The 22,400-nt window shown below is 40.0% G+C and overlaps 1 protein-coding gene across 2 annotated transcripts in view; it reads right to left on the bottom strand.

Moving 5' to 3' along the window:
* agbl4 (AGBL carboxypeptidase 4) overlaps positions 1-22,400 on the bottom strand; it is a 285,763-nt gene that overhangs the window by 256,575 nt on the left and 6,788 nt on the right. For both annotated transcript variants that reach the window (XM_086046755.1, XM_086046757.1), the window contains one exon: positions 8,319-8,443. In XM_086046755.1, the coding sequence (XP_085902881.1) occupies positions 8,319-8,443 (125 nt within the window). The remainder of the gene's footprint in view (positions 1-8,318; positions 8,444-22,400) is intronic.

The raw sequence follows: 22,400 nt of genomic DNA, 5'->3' as shown, positions 1-22,400 counted from the left end.
AAACACAACTTTGCCAGCGCTTTGCACCCTGCGCCTTGATTTGGAAAATTGGTGCACATTGGCAGCATTACACACTGGCACACAGCTGGACTCTCAATGAACACTTCACTGATGATTGCACTGATGGCAGACACACCAACCCATCTCCAAAAGTTCTGAGAAAACATATCACAACTGCCACAGCTAGTTCTGTTTTGGGTTGTGATTGTCGCGCCATTTCTTTTTTTGCATCACTGGTGTCCTTGTATAGTATGAACACAAAAATCCACAGAAAAGTTTCTTGCGGAGTGAATCCTTTAGGTAGTTAGCGAGCTGAAATCTCAGGAGCTTGCTGATGTGATATTTTGATTGATAGCTTGTGTGACGTCACACAAGATGGCTTTTTGGTTCGGGTTATTGTGCGACTTTGATTTTGTTGGGCTTTTCTACAAATGTCACAGCCTTAAAGCACATTAGTCAACCCAAACATATTTTTTTCAAGAATATGTTGCCAACAGGCCCATTAGTTGAAACACGGCATTCTGATTAATATTGCGTTTGTGGTATATGAGTTAATTCACCCGTTTTTAGCCATCTCTCTTATATTTTGTCACTTATGTTGACTGAAAATGACATCACAACTGCTCAGGGCTCAGGTAACGACTTGTGTTAATTGATGACTCGAAATTGTCCTTTGGTGAGAATGTGAGTGTGAATGGTTGTTGTTTATGTACATGCACTGTGATTGGCTAATACCCAGTCAGGGTGCTTCTCGGCCTATGTCCGCTGGCTACAGCACACCCACGACCCGCGAGTGAGGATAAGCAGTATAGAAAATGAATGGACGGGTGGAAAATTAAATGTGTTCTTTTCAACATTTATAGTTCGCTAAATCTGATTTAAGAAACTAAGAATGAATGCATAATAAATGTTGAGTCTACTCTATTTGAAAACACACCATTAGCTCTGTGCCTCCTTTTAAAGTGAATCAAGTTAAAAATAGGGAAATGAACTTTGATAAGGAACCTTGTGTCAGCAGCGATAACCCAGGGAAAACTCATTCCGCTATCAGGGCGACAGTTTAAAAATCCATTCTGTGCTGTCGTCATATCCTTTTGTCCATGTCGTTATGGCGTGATCTGGGGAGCATCAGCATTGACAATAACGAAGGATGCCTGAGTTCCTCTTTTACAGAACAAGGTCATCCAAGATACCCTACATACCCTGAAAAACTGCCTGATGCCCTGCGCCTTTCTAGAAGTTCACATCGTGTTTCAAACTAGTCAATCCAAACTTTCTCTGCCGATGTAGTGACTGATTTAAGGGATAAACCATTTGGCATAGTAACACAGAAAAACTCTTTGCTAAATCTAGCGAGACAAAGCAGCTATGATGTCACCCACAACAACATTGTGCCGCAATATGCACCAAAAGGCGAAAAATGATGTTGTCTGTTAAAAATCAAAATGTCACCTCCAAAAAAAAAAAAAAAAAAAAAAAAGTCAACGCTAATCACAGATTCAGAGGTTCATGTTCCCTCTAGGACCCCCATCATGGGTCATTGACACGAACCAGCTGTCTTCAGCGCACGATCATTGACATTGTGACGATAGCGATGATGGTGCACACATTCACTCAACGTTGTTAGACAATTGCCCGTCTGTGTCCCAGTGCCCCTGCTGAAGGACAACGCAGAAAAGATGGTGGAAGGATGTTGTGAAACTTGACCCGGAGCAAACCTTACTTCATTTTTAAAAACGTAAATGTAACTTAAATGAGCAATTTATTGTACTGCTGAATTTGTATACAATATATTTTGAAAACTAGGGTCAGCTGAAATACTGTACAGTGGTACCTCTACTTACGAAATTAATTGGTTCTGGAAGAAATTTCTTAAGTAGAAAATTGTGTAAGTAAGTAGTAGGCATGTAAATGCCCTAATCCGTTTCAAGCCCCCCAATATTCAGACATAAATGTTTTATAAAGCATAAAAATGCATCAAAACATGTGACAAATACATGTTACAATTTGATTATTGCACAACAAATGAGAGTTGTGCATAATGTAAAAAACAAAGAATAAAGAATAAAAATGACGGCCGTTTACCTTTTAATTGCTGTCCTCGTCGCTTTTTGCCGTCTTTGGTTCATGTGCTCTCTCAAGAGTGGTTTTTGCCTGGCGTTTTGTAACGAACTCATTCAATAACGTGGCGACTGTCGATACATTACGGTCATATCCTTGGGCGAGATCAACCAAACGCATCCCATTTTCATATTTTTCTATTATCTCTTGCTTTGTTCGTATGGACAAAAAAAAATGATTTTCTTCTTTTTTTCTTTTCCTCGTTTCTAATTCAAGTAAAACTATCGGAACATCTCATGGCCCGAGGGGCGAATGGAGGACGCTGCATAGACATACCTATCACATATATATCTATCTACCTGTCTATCTACACACATACGGTAGAGGTCCCTCTTAGCCAATGGGATGCCAGGAAGATGCTAGGTAATAGCCAATGGCAGAGATGCTATGAGTATGTTGCGTTCAGGAAACTCTGGAGCTGCGAGTAACAGCCCATACTGTATTTTTACCTTTCGTATCGTGAAATTTCTTTCGTAACAAGAGGCCATATTTTCCTCGTAACTTGAAAATTTCGTATGAAGGGATGTTCGTAAGTACATTTAGCACTGTATTTCTTATTTTCAATCATCTTCTTTGGTCAAATCCACTCAATGTCAAACTAAATAATGTGCTGCCATCTAGCGGTCGACGGTGGAATTACACCCAAAAGAAATGGGAGGCAGAATCTGCGAAATAGCGGGACCACAAACCCGGAACCCGTGATGGAGGAGGGTTTAATGTAATGTACCGCAGAGACTTCACAATGGTACAAGCTCGGACTGTCTGTAAAACAGAGAGGGTGTCCGAACGTAATCTGTGATTGGATGAGTGAGTTGACACCTAGAAAGAGGTAAATGGGATGAAGGCCTGAGCAACACTCACTGGATGTTTATTTTGGACCATAGTAATGGCTGACATTAATTGTTCACTTACACAATAAAGTGGTTTTTGAACAGTATATTTTTCTGTTTTTCTTTGTTACAGAAGGGCATTTGATGAATTTAATTTGGACTGTTCATCTTCTAGAATTAGAGGGTGCGATTCATACCGGCTTGCATAGCACTTGTCCTAATATCTTTCAATAGTTACCATGCTCCCATGCTCATTTTTAGTAAAATATTGCCACATGCTTGAGGCACCGCTGCTAATTCGCTGTACTAACTCAGCACGCCCCTCATCTATTGTTTTTTTGAATTGTCCATGTTGTTAAAGCCAAAACACGTCATTGCAGAGTGGTAAAGGCGATGTGTCGAGTCAGAGAATACAAAATGAGGAAGAAGTGCAAAGAGAGCAGAGAGGGTGGGCGATGTGACCCAAATGAATTGGCAGAACAATTAAATGCTTTTGGCAGAAGTCCAATTAACTTTGTGTATCCACCCATTGCCATTCATGAAACAGAATAATAGCTTTGTGTTCAACTTAACCGGCCTAAAATTCACATATAGTAAGTGAATTTCTGGGTAAATTGAAATTAGATCATCATTCCTACACACTGTGTATATATATGCTTTTAACAAATTTGGTGCTGTGCTAAGTGATTTTTCTAATGTAAAATGTGTGCCCGTGGCACAATAAAAGTTGGGAAACACTGGAATAGAATAATATTGCTGGGGAAGATTTAACAAAGTGGAGGACTGAATTCCCAAAGCTAAATCATGAACATCATCTCTGCTGGTTTAGTAACCAGTAGCATCTCTGCCATTTTAATTAATTACTTTATTTCAAAGACGAATCAACAATTTGATGAAGAGAAATGAATTTAAAATGCAGGCTGTCGTGTTTATTCAAATCAAAGTATTTCACAACATTGTACCTCAATTGATTCAAAGGCACGATATATAACCAACATTTACATTTTTATGCCAATAAAAATGAAGATATAAAACCAATAAATGACACACAAATTACAGACTAGAGACTCATAATTTACATAATACATTTATAAGTATCATGAACAATTAATCAAATAATTATTATGCCCAGTCCTTGTATTCATTGTACCTTCCATCACCATATTACACATACTTCACACACTTCTTGACTATGTTGCTTTCGACTTGCCTGAAAGCTGATTTAGGGGTGGATGAACTTGAGAGCCTTGATCACATCTCAACAAATACCTTTGGGATGAACAAAAAAACGAGGATTGTGAACCAGGCCCTCTTGTTCAACATCGGTGACCTATGAACTACACATACGAGCTTCTGCACGAACGAGGAAAAAAAAAAAAACCCGCTTGAGAGTCATCTCAAATGATGGGAAGCTGGTATAACTGCAAAGGGCGAGCTCCTCACGTTCCTCTATTTTTGCTTCCTGTAGGATGGCCAGGTGTCTTTTTGGCGGTGAAGTCTATGGGAGTTATCCTACTGTATATGTTGTCATTCACAGCATTAGCTACCATAAACGGCAAGTGTTGGCTGGCATTATGCAAACAATGTAGGAAGGATTTACATGCTCGATGTTTTAATCAATATCTAACTTATCGAGTGTGTCGGACTGCGTAATGTCCCTGATGATGAATTATATTCAGTGGGCTGTGTCTTCAACATTAAAACAAGTCTGGCCCGTTGGGAATTGTAGGTACAAAATGCAATACTCTGCACCAGTTCATCCTCTTCCCTGGTTATGGTGAGTAACCGTTCTGTACTGTGCTTTCGCTGGGCAAGTGAGGCTTACAAATCATCTGAGTTGAAGGTGCTCGGTGCAAGGTTTTACTGCCTGTCTTCTATGAATGGCTCCCTGAAGGCCCCAATGATAATAGCTCACAGCCGTACCCTTCACGGAGCCTGACATTTAGCACACCCCTACAGCAGAATGGAATGGCATATCAACTTGCCCAATGGGCTGTCATATCAACTCATCCACCGCTTTCTGGCCATAACATGGGAAGAGGATGAAATGCAATGGTGCTAGCAGGAACTTGCTTGTTGAGGTTCACTCACTTTAGACTTAGAACATAAACTTTTGTAAGATGTAAGTCAGTAGACACGGTGTCCCGCATGATGTGTTCGGAAAGTTTCTTAAAATGTGACTGTATATGAATACAAACCTTTTTGATGAGTCATGAAAAAACGGAAATGTTCTAGGGCTGCAGCTATCAAACATTTTGGTATTTGGATATCCTACTAAAGTTCTATCGAATAAACGGGTATTCGGATAAAAAATTTTTTTTAACAGAACAATTATAAATACAGAAGACAAAAAAAAAACACATGACCTGTATAAGAATTGCAACTGTTTCATGCTGTCAGCATCAAAGTGTGCAGAATCATAAACGTCCGCTGCCTTTGAAAAGTAATCCGGCTATCACAAACCAAACCGCTAAATGCTGGCAACAGGTGCCACACAATACAGTGTCAGTGTAATCAAGTCGTTTATTTAGCAATGGAGAAAAATGTATTTATTTTAGCTACGTAGTTGCTGTCCAAGGTTTGGAGACAAAAAAATTTGACCGAGGACAGCAACAAAACCGACTGTGAAGTATAATACCACAGACGAATATGACAACAAAGTAGTAAAACAGCATCTGTTGGACCGATGAGCAACCAGCAGTGGTTGACGTACAGTGCCCATATGGCATCAAGTGGTAGAAATGATAACTCAACTCATGCTACCTGATTAATACTTGGTTTTGGAAATGGAAAAGCATCAATGGGAAGCAGAGCCACGTTGAGCTGAGTAGGTACTGAGCAATGGAAAATGGATGAAAGTAGGATGCCTTAAAGTGGAAATCAACCCTAAATATATTTTTTAAAGAATATGTTCCCAGCAGGGCCACTAGTTGAAATACGGCATTGTGATAAATATTACGTTTGTGGAATATGAGTTAAGCAGCAAAATCCACCCTTTATAGCCATCTCAGGGGGCGGCCATTTTGTCATTTCTGCCGACTCAAAATTACATCACAACTACCCAGGGCTCAGATAACGACCAATCATGGCTCAGCTTCAGAAAACAGGTCAGCCGTGATTGGTCGTTACCTGAGCCTCGAGCAGTTGTGATGTCATTTTCAGTCGACAGAAGTGACAAAATGGCCGCCCCCTGAGATGGCTAAAAACAGGCGTGGATTAACTCTTATTCCACAAACTGAATATTTATCAGAATGCCTTGTTTCAACTTCTATGTGGGCCCGCATAAAACATATTCTTGAAAAAAAATATGTTTGGGTTGCCCATTTGACACTTAAACAATTTGTCACAATATTGTAGCCTTCAGGTGAGTATTTTTCCACAGGGTTGCAACCAAGTAAACCAGAACAGGTATGAGCTTTTTGAAGTATGCAAGTTGTTTGGGAAATGCAAAAAAGAAGGAAAAAAAATAGGACATAAAAAGGAGTCATTCATCCAGCCAACCATCCATCATAACCGGTGCTACGGTGAAGCCAATTTCAACAAAGCTTCTAAGCTGATTGAGGCAGACCAAATCTGTTTCACCAGCTTACATTCCTTCAAAATAGCCATCTCACTTCCAATATCACGGGCTTTTACTGTTCCCCATTCCCCTGGCTCGGGCTGAGAGTTAGCAAGGCTTAGCTGGATGAAACACTCCACCAGGCTGGTTCTCCCCTGGAACCAGGCTGATATCTCCATAGAACAGCATCTCCTCACATAACTGCACTTAGCTGTTTAACATGCTCATTCTAATATCCTTTGTCTAATTTCCTACTTTGCATGATTATGCTCCTATCATACAACCATTAGGATTTTTTAAATCTATTTGAATTTTGGATACTGGGGCCACACAATCTAACATAACAACCGACTGTGTACATAGATGAAAACACATAAAACCCTGTCAAAGGGAACAGACTTAATTCACGTGTGGTCTTTTTGAAAAGGGACATTGGACAGATAAGAGAGGCAATTCTATGAAAGAGGTACAGTATGTTCCCAGAAACAGATGGCAGTGGCTGTCATCTCTCGTCATGTGTAAGCAGGCAGTTAAATGTGCGATTGTGTCTCACCTCTCACGTATTTGTATGCACTAAAACGAGGAATATTATTCCACCTTTTAGTGTATGTATACGCCGCTCCCTAGCCCCTTTCTGCCAGTCTCTCCCACACACTTTCTGTCATTTTGCCACAGCAGCAAATATCCTGTTGGCCCGAGCTGCGGGCTGCCGGTGCTGGCCTATCTAGCCCTGGGATCGATTCAGCTCCAAGTCGAGGCCTCCCATTCATCTCAGAGCCATAAAATGTGATTAGTGCTGACTACAGCACTGCGGGGAGATGGGCTGATTGGCCTGATAGGCTCAGATAGGGCGTGTTGGACACTCCACAGGAAGACAGGCGCAACAGTATGGTGAGGATTCATCCTTATTTTTCCCTTTTTCTGGACCCCAATCTATTTCATTTTCTGTCGCTTGCATCGTCCTCACTCACTCACTCACGTACTCACTCACTCGCTCACTGCTCTCTTTATGCTTGCACTGCTCCTTTGCATTGTCTCTATTGTTGTTATCTAAGACTGACAAGATTACCCGTGAAAAATGATATCACAAAAGTAAGGATTTATTGCCAATGTTTCCAGTTTTACCTTCTTCTTATCCAACAAAGTCAAATTTAAATAGCACACCGCACCATGCCCCCTCCCCAAGCTATGTTAACTGTCATCACATACAGTGTATCTCTGTGCCATGTGACCACCTCTGTCCACCAATCACAAAGCTCGCAGTTTGCCAATGGCAGAATCACCCTGGGAGACTGTGACAAGAACTGATGCAGGAAAAAGAAGATTGCTTCAATTCAGTGGGGAAACAAACTTGTTTTGTACACAACTTACTGATAGATGTTGGCAGGGAAGTCTAATTTGACAGCTTGTATAATTAATCTTAAATTAAGTTTCACTAAATAATATGGCCTATGCTTTGTTACTAATGTGGTTCCCAATGATGACTTCTCAATTGCATTGCATTGCGAAAATGACTGTCTGAGCTTGATTCAATATTGTTTGTGTTTTTAATTTGATTTGGATCATTCAAAACAATTCAACGTGTGTGTTCTGCTGCAATGTCTCTGGATGAGCAAATCTTAATCGCAAAACTCTAAAAAATAGTATAGCAGAAAAAATGGCATCAAATGTGTAACATTTCCTCACCAATATGGACATTTGATTACATTTCCTCCAACTAAGTGTTTTCCCCTTATGAATATCTCGAGCTAGTGTTTTTACAGTATGACTGGATCCCTTGAGTGCCTTTAAAAACATAGAACACTGACCTGCGTCTCTCGGACGTTCTCCACAGTGAAGTTGAACCAGACGCGGAATCTGGGATTGCAGGTGTCAGGACGGATGAAGAGGTCAAACTCAAATTCACTGATATAGTCAACTCGTCCAAGGTTCCCTGCAAAAGCATACGAGTTTACATGAGTGAGGATACTTTCATCTGTATCTCAATTTGACATTGTTTTAGCATAGCACTTAAATGCACAGAGAGGGATGACCTTATTCACTTTAATGATATACTCTACAATAGGGCTGCTCGATTAAGCGATTTTGAACCGTAAGCGAATTTTCTGGATAAAACGATATTAAATACGTTCAAAAAGGCACGTTCGATTTTGTTATTTTTAGTGTATCTAAACCACCGTAGTTTCCTCTGCATTTCCGCTTCCTCTCACGAGCGCGCAGTCCGAAACAACGACAACATCCATGGCTATACCGGCGATTCTGCTATTTGCTCAGGCAAGTGAGCGTTTAGTTAATAAATCGGGCAAAAATAGATCTGTCGTGTCGTGTGTGCCCCTCATGTACAATACAACCCGTGAGCAAGTGACTCAATGTCTGAAAGTCGTCCCTTTTTTTCTCCTCTACAACGGACCTCTGGTCCAGTCGGACTATGGATCCGTACTTAAGCTTGACAGTGCATTGTATTATTGAGTGACAGTTTTGCACTAATCATTGATTTATGTTTAAGTAAGACCATGGAGAAAGGTGAAAGGCTAGTCACTAGCTGGTTGGCAAAATGACTTGCTGACAGACTGTGTGGTTTCCAGACTTGACTGTCTACCTTCTCTCATGTTGATGATTTCATTTCAGATGGTATATGCACTTTCTTCTTTCACTATTGGTTTAATTAAGAACAGATCTGAAATCTATTGTGTAAGTAAAATGCTGTTAATCCCAATGGATTGTTCTGTGTGTATTAAGTTAAATTGACTGGCATTTTGAGTTCAAAGAAAGAAAAATTAAGTTGACATTTTCATTACAAATCAAGTTCATTTTTCATTATTTAACAAAGAAATCGTAATCGTAAAATCGTGTTTAAGAGAAAATAATCGGGATTTTCTTATTAGGCAAGATCGAACAGCCCTACTCTACAACATGTATTTCTTCCACTGCACGAAGGTACATTGACAAGTCTATCATACCAAAACAATCCCCACACAGGGCAGTTAGGCTTGAGAAAGACCAAGTGACACAAAAGGCTTCAACCATCCATATCAGACACATTACATACTAACCACAGAAAAAAGCCAGATGATGAGTGGAAGTATAATTAATCCAATGGGAACCATTTCCCCGCTTCCAATTCTCATAGCTGTCCATAAAATGGCCGGGTGGTAGATGACTACATGACAGACGTTCTAAATATAAGCTTCATCTGTGTCTACTGATGTATATCCACGCTAGATATATAACATGGAACACGTATGTTGAAGATACTCATGCCCAGGCAGAAGTGATGGGTTGTGTCAATGTGAACACAAATCTAAAGGGGGAAATTGAAATGGGAATAACATGCTGCTCTGAATTCAACGCTTAAAACAGTATGGGAGATTTTAAAGTAACTGATGCCAGGTAGCAAACCCGATACAAACCTTCTGATGTTAGCGAACGGTTTGGAAAGGAAAGCAATTCCCTTTCCAAAAGATCAGTACTTTCCTATAAGGATTTGCAAAGGTGATGCAACTAATCCATCACGTTCATGAATGGGTTGGATTAATGTAGTATGTCAAGTATCACAGCCGACTAAGGTGTCAACAAAGAAACGTTTTGATTCAAGTCGGTACCATCTTTAATGTGTTTTCTAGCTACAGTACCTGCTACCAGTAGTACTTTATTTTTGTCAGTGTTTTATTCGTTCTTTGTGTGGGATCAATTTTGTTGTTAGATTCTCCTTATTGGCGCCTTCTTTCTGTTGTGGCTACCTACCTTAGTTACAGAGATGGGAAATTCAGGTCCAGAAAGTAAAAACCCTGGCGCAGTTTGGCTTGAGCCACAGGTGCTTCTAATCAACTGAGCTGATTTACCTGCCGGTTTTTTGTCAACATTTTTTGTTTCCTCATTGTCCTATTACCCGCATTACTTCATGTTATTTGTGTTGTCATTAATAAATTGCATTTTTGCTGTATTGTGATCTTGATTGTGTGGGCTATCACCTTGACAAACTGTTGGTCTAAACCTAAAGTCACCTCTTGCTTTTTATGCTTATGGAGGCAATTGCTACTTTTTACTTCTCTGAGTATATGGATTGGTTGGAAATGTTGTTGATCATCCACAAGCTTGAAGTTTAGCAACATGGATTTTGGATCTTATAGCCACATATGCTCACAAATCCTCCCACGTCACGAGGTTAGCAGGTAGCTGAAGACACACATTGATGAGCACATCACATGAATGCGATTATAGCCAGATGGGCTAAGCACCACAGTGTCAAACAATATCTCACTCCGGCTGCCACAGGACGGAGCTAATCCACTAGTCAGTTTGCAGCACACATTCTGCTCACACAAGGGCACAGAGAGAAGTGCAACCATTACTTCATAAATGTATGACAAAAACAAACATATTTTATCAACAGCGTGCGATGAAATAGCCACAACAGTAAAAACCGAGACTGTAAAATTATAATGATGAATGGCTGGTTCCTTTTCACATTTGAAGCTCATTTGCTTACAGCTTCCACAAGAAGCACTAATGGTAAGTGATTGGAGTCTTATCCCACCACACAGGCCAGGAAAACAATCCTCTCCGCAGCATCTTTGACTAATCAGGGAGTAGTTATATGGCTTGGATGCTGACATATAAAACTAATGTACTGTACTCCATAAATTAATTCATCGAAACTTTTTTTTTCCAGTCAAGTACTGTATGCATACACAAAATGAAAGGGAACATTACACCACAGAGCGAAGGGCGGAAGAGATATAAAGGACGAAGGGCAATGAATGTGAATAGAAGAAAGCTTAAACACGTCTGTCTCGATGTCTGCACTGTGTGTACTTGCAAATAATAGCACATTGCGATAGAAAAAGTTAGCTTCACACACTTGGGAAACACACAAGTATACCCCCCCGCCCCCCCCCCCCCAAAAAAAGGTCAGGAAACTACTATGGCGGACTGCACTGAGCACGTCACACCTATTGATTTTAAATGCTAAACGAAACAGTTTTTCCGGATCATTTAGTTGAGTATATCTAACTCCAGCCTCCCGAGACATTATGGGAATTTCTATGCTTTTTACATTGTGGGAACCATGAGAGGAAAACATTTTTCTGTTGCAGGATGACTGTGCCCTATAATAGGATGATTCGAAAAAGCGTGGAACACAGCCATACATCACAAAAAGACATTTTGATAAGTCATGATAAGTTTTGTTTATAATTTTATAGTCACCATCACACTTCTCTTTGTCATCACTGATACCCTTCTGTGCTCTCACTGAACTTAAAGTCTTATGCAATACACAGAAGGCTCCCATAAACAACTTTAAAATTTGGCAGGTTTTTCAAAATAATGTTTGTTGAACTCCAATGTATAGTTTTAAAGACATTAGATTTCATCGGCCATCTTTCATAGCAATACATACAGTAAACATGGCTAAGTACAATCAATAAGAGAATGTCAATAACGGCCACCAAATATCATCTTGCACAGCAAGGTCTTCACTCAATTCAATGATGAGTTATGCACTTCATACATATGCAGGGAAATTTAAAGAGCATTAGAATACTTGGAACCAGTAGAACATGTCAATATTCACATTGACATACTGTATTGAATAACGCAGCAGATTGATAAATACTGTAAAATAAATCATACATAAAAGTATATACTGTATTTATCAAAGCAGCCTGATTGTGGAGCAAATGGTTTGTAGTATAGATGCAGTGGTCCAGGTTTCAATGCAGCCCATGAGTCTTTTGTCAGCAAGTCATACCGTCTCTAACTTGCCTCAATGCACTGCTAATAAGAACTCCTCAAAAGTACTACATCTCTCAATTCCCCCTGCAATTGAATCTGCAGGGGTGGTATTACACACTACACACACTAACCCGCATCTTTCTGTTTCTGCTTGTGAACACTTTAGTATAGAATAGCAATAGACAGCAGCCACGGGCTGCTGGGTTATTGAGTCCAGAGCTGGAGGGCCTGACATGAGAGATGGCTGCAGCTTCCAAGTCCGAATTACACGTTGAGGCCATGAAGCAGCAAGGATATGACACATCATTGATCCCTGTTTTAATTTTATGGTGGCTACCTCCACATTCAAACACTTTGGTGGGCTAGTGGCCTGACCATTTAAATCAATGTCATGTCATTTAGTATCAAACTAAATCCAACTACCGTACTTGTGTGGCTGTCCTTTTAGAGAAATGCACCATTTACTAGCATAAAAAGAAAGCCTTTCAGTGCAAAAAAAAAAAAGAAATGGGCAAGAAATAAAGTAGAAACTTTATTTGTAAGGGGGCGGAATTAGCGTGAGTTAGGGAGCTGGAAGACTGAGGTCAGAACAAACACAATTCCTGGTCCTTGAGAACAAAACTATCATATCATTCCTCTGTGTATCATTCCTCTTCATTCCTGTCTTGACAGGCTGCGTTAAACACAAGTCTTTATCCTTGAGAGGACACTAGGAAATGTACTAATTTTAATTTGGGTTAAATGAGAAGCTTGGCCCTTGCGGTGCCCTAAATTACACAATAACTATCTCTGAAAAACAATGAAAACCTTTCTTTTCTTGTCTTTTTTTTCCTCACAATCTGGCTCGCCACAGAATTTCTTAAAAATGTACAATAGAAAAAAAAAGTTCCGAATATGAAACTAGAGATTCACCAATCACATGGAAATGTGATTTTAAAAAAACAATAAATTAATCACGGCGGTCTATTACGGAAATTTAGTCAAATGTTCATCTCTAGTATGAAAGTCATTAGGCATTATCACGAGGAGCAACAAGCATGTAAATATGCATATGCTGTGTGCGCGCGTGTGAGCGCGCGCGCATGTGTATGCGAAATTCATCTGAAGAGGGAGCAGAAGAACCTGGCTAATGTAATCCCATTACGGAGGTACAAGAGGGAGCAGTCACAGTGCTCAGCCCACACAATGGGCCGGCCTGCAGCCTGTAGCCATCCACTGGATGAATGCTTTCTGCCATGCAGATGGATCATCACACAGCAGCAGCAGCAGTCCCGAATGCCCAAGGCCTGAGGTGGAACTCGCTCGCACGGCCTGCCATTACAGTGGTAATAGGCAGTTGTTTCCAAATGAAATGGACTGTGCGGTTCCAGCGTTACCTCCTTAGCAGACGTTTGGCCTGTCATGTCCCGAATCTTTTATTTTAACACACAATTAATCCCACAGGTGGGTAACCACCATTCATGTTGACTGGAAAATACACAGTGAATATATTTTTTACCCAATTGCTTTGCATTATGAGTTAACACTACTGTAGTATAGCAATGGGTCTACACTTAAGGTGACCTGGCACAAACAAGACCAAACCTGTCCAAACAGCAGTCTTGAGATTAAAAGAGTGCTGTACTGCTGAGGGACTGTAGCCAGGCACCTTTTTAAACCCATTTTTGCTGTGTTCAATTTCATTATCGGAAAACATATCCGTTCCCGCCTTCAGCTCCTTTGCTGTGTGGGCAGGACTCCTGGACACAGACGAAGGGGGCTGATAAAGACAGAATTGATTCCAGCCAGCAGCCTTAGTGTCGGGGTTTAGTTTAGTCCTGCAGCTAAACGGCAGGTTTTTTTTTTTCCCTCCGTCTGTCTCTTTCTCTCTTGCCTGCTCGTCTGAAGGCAAGTTGTCACTGAGGCAACATCAATCTCCCGCCTCATGATTTCTTAAAGCCTGCCTTCTCCCTTGATGCCTTATCGCTTCATCTGCAGGCGAGATTAAAGAGGTCACCTTCCAAGTTTCTACAAACTAACTATCTAACAGGTATACTCAATTACATTATAGCTTTTCAGTGCTGGTCAGGTCGGGGTTGCAAGTTGACAATTTTTCTCGAATAACAATCAATAGGCTCATTACGGTCAAAGGTAAGCAGAGCCTATCCCATCTGACTTCGTACAATAGGCAGGGGAGACACTGGACTGGTTGCCAGTCAATCCCAGGATATATAGTGCGTTTTTATGAGAAAATGCTCCTGAGACACACTCGTTGAACATATTTGCAATGTAGTTCGGAGTGATTGAAATTTTAATTATATTTGGGGTTAAAGATAAAACAAAAAACAATTGCAACCCGATTTGGTTATTATACAGCCAACAAGACACAGTAAAAGCATACAAATATGCACTTTCATTTCAACGTGAAAGAGACTCTTACGTGTGATGTCCTTTAGTCACATACATAATATGAGTGTTTGCAAATGTGGGATATGTTGGAAGAATCGTAATGCAGTTGCAGCAAAAACAGGATAAGAGTGTATGATAAGAAGGGACAATAGGAATGAAAGTTATTTTGCTATGAGTCCACCCATGCTCCAGTGAGCTTCTCGTTTCAAAATAGATGAAGAAAGCTGGGCCCGAGGACAGCAGGGAGATATGCAGGCAACCCGCACATATCTGATGATGTACAGGCCTGCCTTCACATTCTGAAGAGAGCGCAATTTTCAAGCTAGCCTTTTATAATTGTATTTTTTTTCCTTCCAAAAGGCCCTACAGCTAGACTGGTATGATCCATCTGAAGTGGCCGGTGTAGTAATGGGTCATAGTGATGCGCTCACATTGGTAATGGCTTAATTGTGTTATCAATCTCATCCAGACGGTGCTTCAGCCCCACAGCTCTGGCCCTGCCACTGTCAAACACCATGCATTCATACGGCAGAAACTGCCCTCCCCACTTTCATCTGTTTCACAAGCTTAAAATGGCAGGTTAGCTGTAAGTTTGTGCTAAGTAATTCGTTTCATGCCAGCATTTGACAAGTTCATGAAGTTGAATGTTAATGGACAGAAGACAGGCACGCTACTAAGGTGGATCTATCCAGTTAGATCCTTCCATCAAATCCATTTTGCTTTCCTCCATAATATCTTGGTGCAACCGCATACTTTCTCTCCCCCTCCTTAGTCATTTTGGAAGAAGCTCCTAAGATAAAAGTGTAGGGGCCTGAGGAGTCCTTGGCAAGCCCAAGGTAAGGAGAAGGTCAACAGGCCTACTTAGAAGACCTGTTATCATTTGGCTAACATGTTATCAGAGAGCCTGCAGTAGTGTTTATTTACAGTTATTGCTCCCTCTGGGTGCACACTTCAATGACTGGGGCTGATTGCTCTGTAATGAGTTCAGGAACACTGGGAACCGATGCGGGAAGAGAAACAAGAGAAGCAAGAAATCACAAGCCAATAACCAATAGGTCAGATTGGGAAGAAAAGAAAAAAGCTAAGGAACAACTGAAAACGTTAAAATATATTCATTTGAATTAATTGTATGTATTCCAAATTGGTCTCACATCTTTTTAATTGTTTGCCAGTTGGTAAAAGCCTTCAAAAGGACTTCAGCAGAATAGCTCGACCCGCAAGTTTAACTTGCAGTATGTCCATGCTGTGTGAGCACTGTACGTGACGCGAGTTGGAGTTCAAGATTTATTTTATAATCGTACAAGGTTTAAGACACAACCACAGCCTTGATAATCCTGTTCAGCAATAAATAACTCTACTAAATTCCGATCAGTCATGCACTATGCCTGGGGAACATTTTCCCGCATGTATTTACTTCACCAGTGTGGATTTGCAAAGGGTCAGAGTAGGTGTCAAAATATGCGGCCAGATCTGGACACAAGATTATTTTTAATCCCCGTGTTATTTTAACATATTGACGCAATGCATAATAAACCTTTTATTGTGGAACTTTTAATAGTTGTATTTAAGCACTTAAGTAATGGCAGTGCTAAATACCAGTCAAAAACCTTGAGAAGGGTAAATAGTTTGACAAAGTCAGGCAAAACTTTACTTTAGTTTTATTATTCATTTATTGTTGGCTAAAATATACCATAAAAGCAAATCCAAGCAATGACAGACTAATCCCTATTTATACCAACGGATAAAGAAGATTATGAGACATAATTAAGTAATTCAATTTAGATGTTCTTCGTCAGTGAGAGCAACGGCAAGTTTCGCCGTCATGGTTGGAAGTCCATAATGCGAAGAAAAATATCAAATGCAATCCGTGCATTAAAATCAGACTTCGTATATCGTTATTGTATTTATGGGTACATGTGTCTGAGCATCTTTACCCTCAACCTTTGAAACTCTTACAGCTACACATAACACCTGGATACTGTACAGCACAATTAATCATCCCCTTTGATTACTGTTAATGTCCATTAAAAACTAACTGCTAGCATTTGCTGACATTTGTGGAGATGAGGTGCTGGCTGGGTCTGCAATGTGTTGCTCCTATCAGTGCCATCAACAAATCATTTACATAACACAGGGGTTGTTTGTGCTCCTTTCTGGCAGATGAGGTCTCTGAGTGCCACTGAGCCAATGTGTTTACTCAATGATTAGAGATGGCACAATACAACAGGTCGGAATGTCAGGAAAGATTACTGCACTGTTTCATTTGCCTTTATTCTGTTTTTGTTGCTATAGTCCTGTTTAAAAAATAAATAAATAAATAAATAAATAAACATTTTTTAAAAAGTAACCCTACTTTATTAAAACCCATGTGAAATAGTCAAATTTATCTTCTATGCATTACATGAGCACAAATGAAAAATAGCAAACCTGATGTTGATTAATTTAATTGGGCTGCAAGTCTGATTTAGTGTATCCAAACCAAAACAGTGAAGTTAAAGCTATCAAACAATAAATAAAATACTATACTGATTGAAGACTGTAAAACTAAGCTTGATATTAAACTTTTCAATACCAAACATTTATCTATCATCGGTTGCAAAAGCCAGTAGTATTGTATTAGTCTTCCTTTTTGCACATAACAGAGTACGCCCAGCCAAACAGCTATGACACGAAATAATAATGGTCAGGAAAAATAAGTGAAATAAATCGACAGTTTCAGCCTGAAGGCAGATCTAAAAATGTTGTAGATGGCAAAAAACATAGTGATCAGTGTAACACTAAAGAGCTAACCCCTTACTGAAATAAATGGCCAATAAAAAGCATCAATCAAAAGCAATGCTGTTGCCCACAAGCCTAATAAATCTCAAATGTGTCTTTATAAAATTCCCCTGGTTTAAAAGGGAGAGAATAGAAGAAGAAATTGTAAAAAGCAAAGAGCGCAGAGGAAATGTAGTCATTTGAGCAGTGAAGCTTCTCGGCTGCTGCCAAGGAGATGTAAGAGAGACAGAGCGACTGAGAGTGCCACTCAATACATCACATGTCAGGAGTACGCCCTCACATTCAGATGAATGGATCTTTGTTTGGAAAGCCCTCAAGAGTCAGCGCAATGTAAGGTCACTGAGCTACAGGGGTCTATACTATATTATATACATGGTAAGTTGGGGAAAAAAAACCACCAAGTCACATTTTGATATATAGGACTATTTGGATTAGATTTAAAATCCATCCATTATCTATACCGCTTTATCCTGACGAGGGTCGCGGGCGTGCTGCAGCCTATCTCAGCTGTCTTCGGGCAGTCGGCGGGATACACCCTGAACCGGTTGCCAGCCAATCGCAGGGCACGCAGAGACAAACAAACACACACACACTCACAATCACAATCACACCTAGGGGCAATTTACAGTGTTCAATTAACCTACCATTCATTTTTTTGAGAATGTGGGAGGAAACCACAGTAGCCGGAGAAAACCCACACAGGCACGGGGAGAACATGCAAACTCAACAGAAGGAGGTCGGAGGCGGAATTAAACCCTCGACCTCTGAACTGTGAGGCGGACATGCTAACCGGTCATCCACCGTGCCGCCTTGATTTAAAATACAGTGACTAAAATATCTATATTACTATATCTTGTTTTACTTGCCAGGTGGTTATGAAGTAAGACTGAGAGATGTGCGCAACATTAAGGCAAGGCAAGACAACACCTACAAGCATTTACAAACACAACAGTTAACGACATTTCAAAAGCAAAGTAGAGAAAACAAAAGCAACCAAAAAAACTACAACAGTTAAGCACATTAGCAGAAAACTTTAAAAACATTTAAAGGTAATAAATAAAAGTGGGTTTCTAAAATACAGTATATAAAAGAAAAGGAAAAAAAAAATATATATATATATATATATTTTTTTAAAGATTTAAAAGGTCTAGAGGACCTTAATCAAAGGTATGAGAAAAAAGCAACGTTTTTAACCTGGATTTAAAAGCATTTACACTCAGGGCTGACTTCACTTCTGTTGGCAGCTTATTCCATTTGCGTGCAGTGTAACAGCTAAATGCAGCTTCATCATGTTTACCTTGAACTCTCAGTTCCACTAATTGACCCAAGTCTGTAGATCTCAGAGCCCTACAGGGTTTATATTCAATCAGCATTTCATTCACGTATTCAGGACCCAAACCATTCAGTGATTTACAGACGAGTAGCAACATTTTAAAATCTATTCTACACTTAATTGGGAGCCAGTGTAAAGCCTTTAGGACTGGAGTAATACGTTCCGATCTCTTTGTTCTGGTAAGAACCCGAGCTGCAGCGTTCTGAATGAGCTGCAGCTGTTTGATGCTCTTTTGAGCGAGACCAGGAAGAAGACCGTTACAATAATCAAGTCTACTGGAAATGAAAGCATGGATAGGTTTCTCCTGGTCCGGTTGCAGCATGCAACCCTTCAGTCTGGATATATTTTTCAGCTGATAAAAGGCTGATTTAGTGATTGATTGTATATGATTGCTGAAAGTCAGGTCTGAGTCTATCAGTACCCCAAGATTTCGGACATGGTCTTTGGTTTCTAAAGTCAGTGACTCCAGGTGTTTTCTAACAGCAATCCTCTTTTCTTTATTGCCGAAAACAATTACCTCTGTTTTGTTTTGGTTTGGTTTAGCTAAAGGAAATTTTGGTTCATCCAGTTGTTAATTTGCTCTAGACAGTGACACAATATGCTGATTGAACTGGTGTCATTTGGGGACATTGATATATATATAACTGTGTGTCATCTGCATAACTGTGATAGGCAACATTGGAGTTCTAATTTGACCCAAATTATTAAGTCCAAATGTCTTCCAACTACCGATTTTGAGAACACAGTTCTATTTAATCAATAAAAATTCTACTTACCTGCTTCACTGGCATGTTTATAGAAATATCTCCAGACATGCTTGACTGCATTTTTACTCTTACCAGTTCAAGGCCACCTATGGCCCACTCACAGTATTCAGTTCAAGTGTGCTTACTTATTTTTTGTTACCATCCTTCAGCTGACTATGGTTCAATTTGCACGTGATTCTCAGTTTCTCATTGGTTTTGTGACATGCTGAGAAAGCAATAAAGAGGCACTGTCTGATAGAACACACGAGGTGAGCTCTAAATTACAAAATTTAGCTAGCCCATCATTTGTTAGTCGTCAGCGGCCAGGGTTTCCATCCGTCATTTGTCAGTTCGTCATTATTCGTGACGAACCGAATTGTGAATCATCTGTTCAGTCGGTCCATCAGTTTCGGCCGTCAATTAGTCCGTCAGAAGTCTGTTGGGTCTATCGATGTTGTTTATAAAAAGATGGAGCGATAGTCAAGGAAGATGCAGCTGTTCACAGAAAGGAGGACATGGGTGAGAATAAAGATGAAAAAAAAAATAGAGACATATTGAAAGTAGGGGCCCGCTCCTATTCATTTGAATGTAACCGGCACCGTACATGCGTAAAAGAAGGAGCAGCCTCATCAGCAATAGGTGTGAAGAGAAGAAGAATGTTACGAAAAAGACAAGCAAAAATTGGAAGTAACACAAAGGAAGCAAATTCACATTCAAAGCAGTCACCATTGAGTAAACAACCTTAATATATACAGTTTTTTTGTGCTTTGTCTTACGCGGACGTTTTTGACACTTGTGAATAAAGTATAATGCTTGAGCTGAATCTGACACGAATCATGTGTGCACAAATCAAATTTTTCACTCAAAAATTAATCTAATGCTGAGTCCTATATTCTTTTTACTTGTTAATATTAAAGAGGGATCTTGCAGTTAAGAAAAACAAAATCACTTTTGGTCATATTTGTTAAAGCTGTCAGTATAAACCCAACAGTAATACATTAGTAAAATGATCCTGAAATGTATTCTCCCTCTTTGGCCCCATCTCTAATTTGATTATTAAGAAACTACCACACCCGAGGAAGAACAATCAATTACAGAAAGAAGGCGTGACTGACGTGGTGTCAGTCATTTGCTGTGCATGACTCACAGGCACACTCATAGCCGGTCAACGGCACTCCCGCGCAGACTCACACCGACCTATTAGCTTGGTGCTCAGGCAGTTTGATGAAACTATGTTGGAATTTCCACCTCCGGAAAATATTTTTTAAATCAAATTAAATGCCCATTCCTCATTTGCTAACAGCTGGCCATAAAAATACCAAAGAGAGGCAGAGCAATGACCTCAGACAGCTGAGGATTCAGAAGCAAAGCAAATTAGCGACATTTCTGCTTGACAAATAAGTTTATCACCCATTTCTGATTTTTAATTGGTTGTACTTTCTAAAAAAATAAAACCTTGAACATGTAGTGTTACAGTAACAATCTATTATGAATAAGTCTTGTTACCAAGGTAGCAGCTGTAGCTAGCCTCGGCTTGTTTATAATGCTAGTGGCGATAACCGAGCCTATACTGCTGCTGTGTAGATTCTGAACTGGCCGACCATGACAAGATTTGAGGTGGGCCACTTTCCTGGAGGCGTTGCTATGGAGACGATTGCATCGACCAACCAGGCAGTGTTTTGAGGAGGATTCACTTCTCAGAAGGTATCTTCCGTACTAAATGGACTTTTTGTAGTTAACATCGTATAGCACCACATTACTGTATGTGTTAAATGTTGCCGACCTGGCATCTATCCTGGAAGAGGGACTACCCTCATCTGTGGTCCCTTCTCGATGTGTCCTTCTTTTTTTCCCATGTGGTGTGTTTGAGTTTCCCTTGCCCGGTTGGGAGGGTTAGATCAAGGGATGTCGCTAATATTTGTCAACTGTGGGTTTGTGAAGCTCTTTGAGACTATTTTGTGACTAAGGTCTATACAAATAAACTTGACTTGCTAGTTTCTGTGATTATAACAGAAAACAATTTAGATATCTTATCTCAAAACAGAGTCAAACTAAGTGTGTCATTTTAAGACTGGCAGAATTAAATAGTAGTGTACCCAAAGGAGACTTGTTGAAGCTGCACCAGAAGAATTTATTTTTATATGAAAGTTATAGATTCAAACACAAGGAAGACAGGGGTGCAGTCTTTTTAATCTCTTGTTGCAGGTGTGGATTCTGAGATTTCTGTACATGAGTGACAAATGGTTGTCACGTATGTTATAAATATTAATGCACATCATGCTGCGTGCATGGCATGGCAGTAACAACCTCCCCCACACCAAAAACCAAGCTTTGGAGAAAAAAAAAAAGATAACCTTAACACTGTTGAAATTGTTACTTAGTCCCTATCTGTCAATTACCCGCAGAATTATGAACAGCTAGGTTAATTTTCACTAAATTTGATGGAGGGATGTAGCATGGGCCATGAGAGAAGTCATTATGTTTTGGGTGAGAATGCGTTTAATACAATTTTGTTAATACAATTTTATGTGAATTTTCTCAGTGAGTGACTCAAAGAGTCCCATTACACAGGTTTGCAACTTAGACAAGTAAATCCATTTCCAGGGTCTCAATAGGCCTGGGATCGTTATTGAAGCGCAGCATAAAGAAACTAGCTTGTGCATATCTGTTCCCCGTTCGGCAGTATAAGTTAGATTCTATTGAGCGAATCGATTGTAAAAACAGATGAGTCTATGCGATGTGCCAATCAATGGGCCCCATTAAACATTTGTCACCCCTGGGGAATTTCTTTGACCAAACAAGTCACTGACAGCATGCTGCAGTTAGACTAATCAGCAAGTGTTTAATTACATCTGCAAAGTCCAGAGGTGCATGAAAACAATAACCCTGCTCTGTCAGTGTCATCCTTT

Source organism: Filicampus tigris, chromosome 12 (genome assembly GCF_054856515.1).
Source record: "Filicampus tigris isolate MCC_2025a chromosome 12, RoL_Ftig_1.0, whole genome shotgun sequence".
Classification (NCBI taxonomy): Eukaryota; Metazoa; Chordata; class Actinopteri; order Syngnathiformes; family Syngnathidae; genus Filicampus; species Filicampus tigris.
Note: the sequence above shows the minus strand (reverse complement) of the source record. Positions and strands in the feature narration are given on the sequence as shown.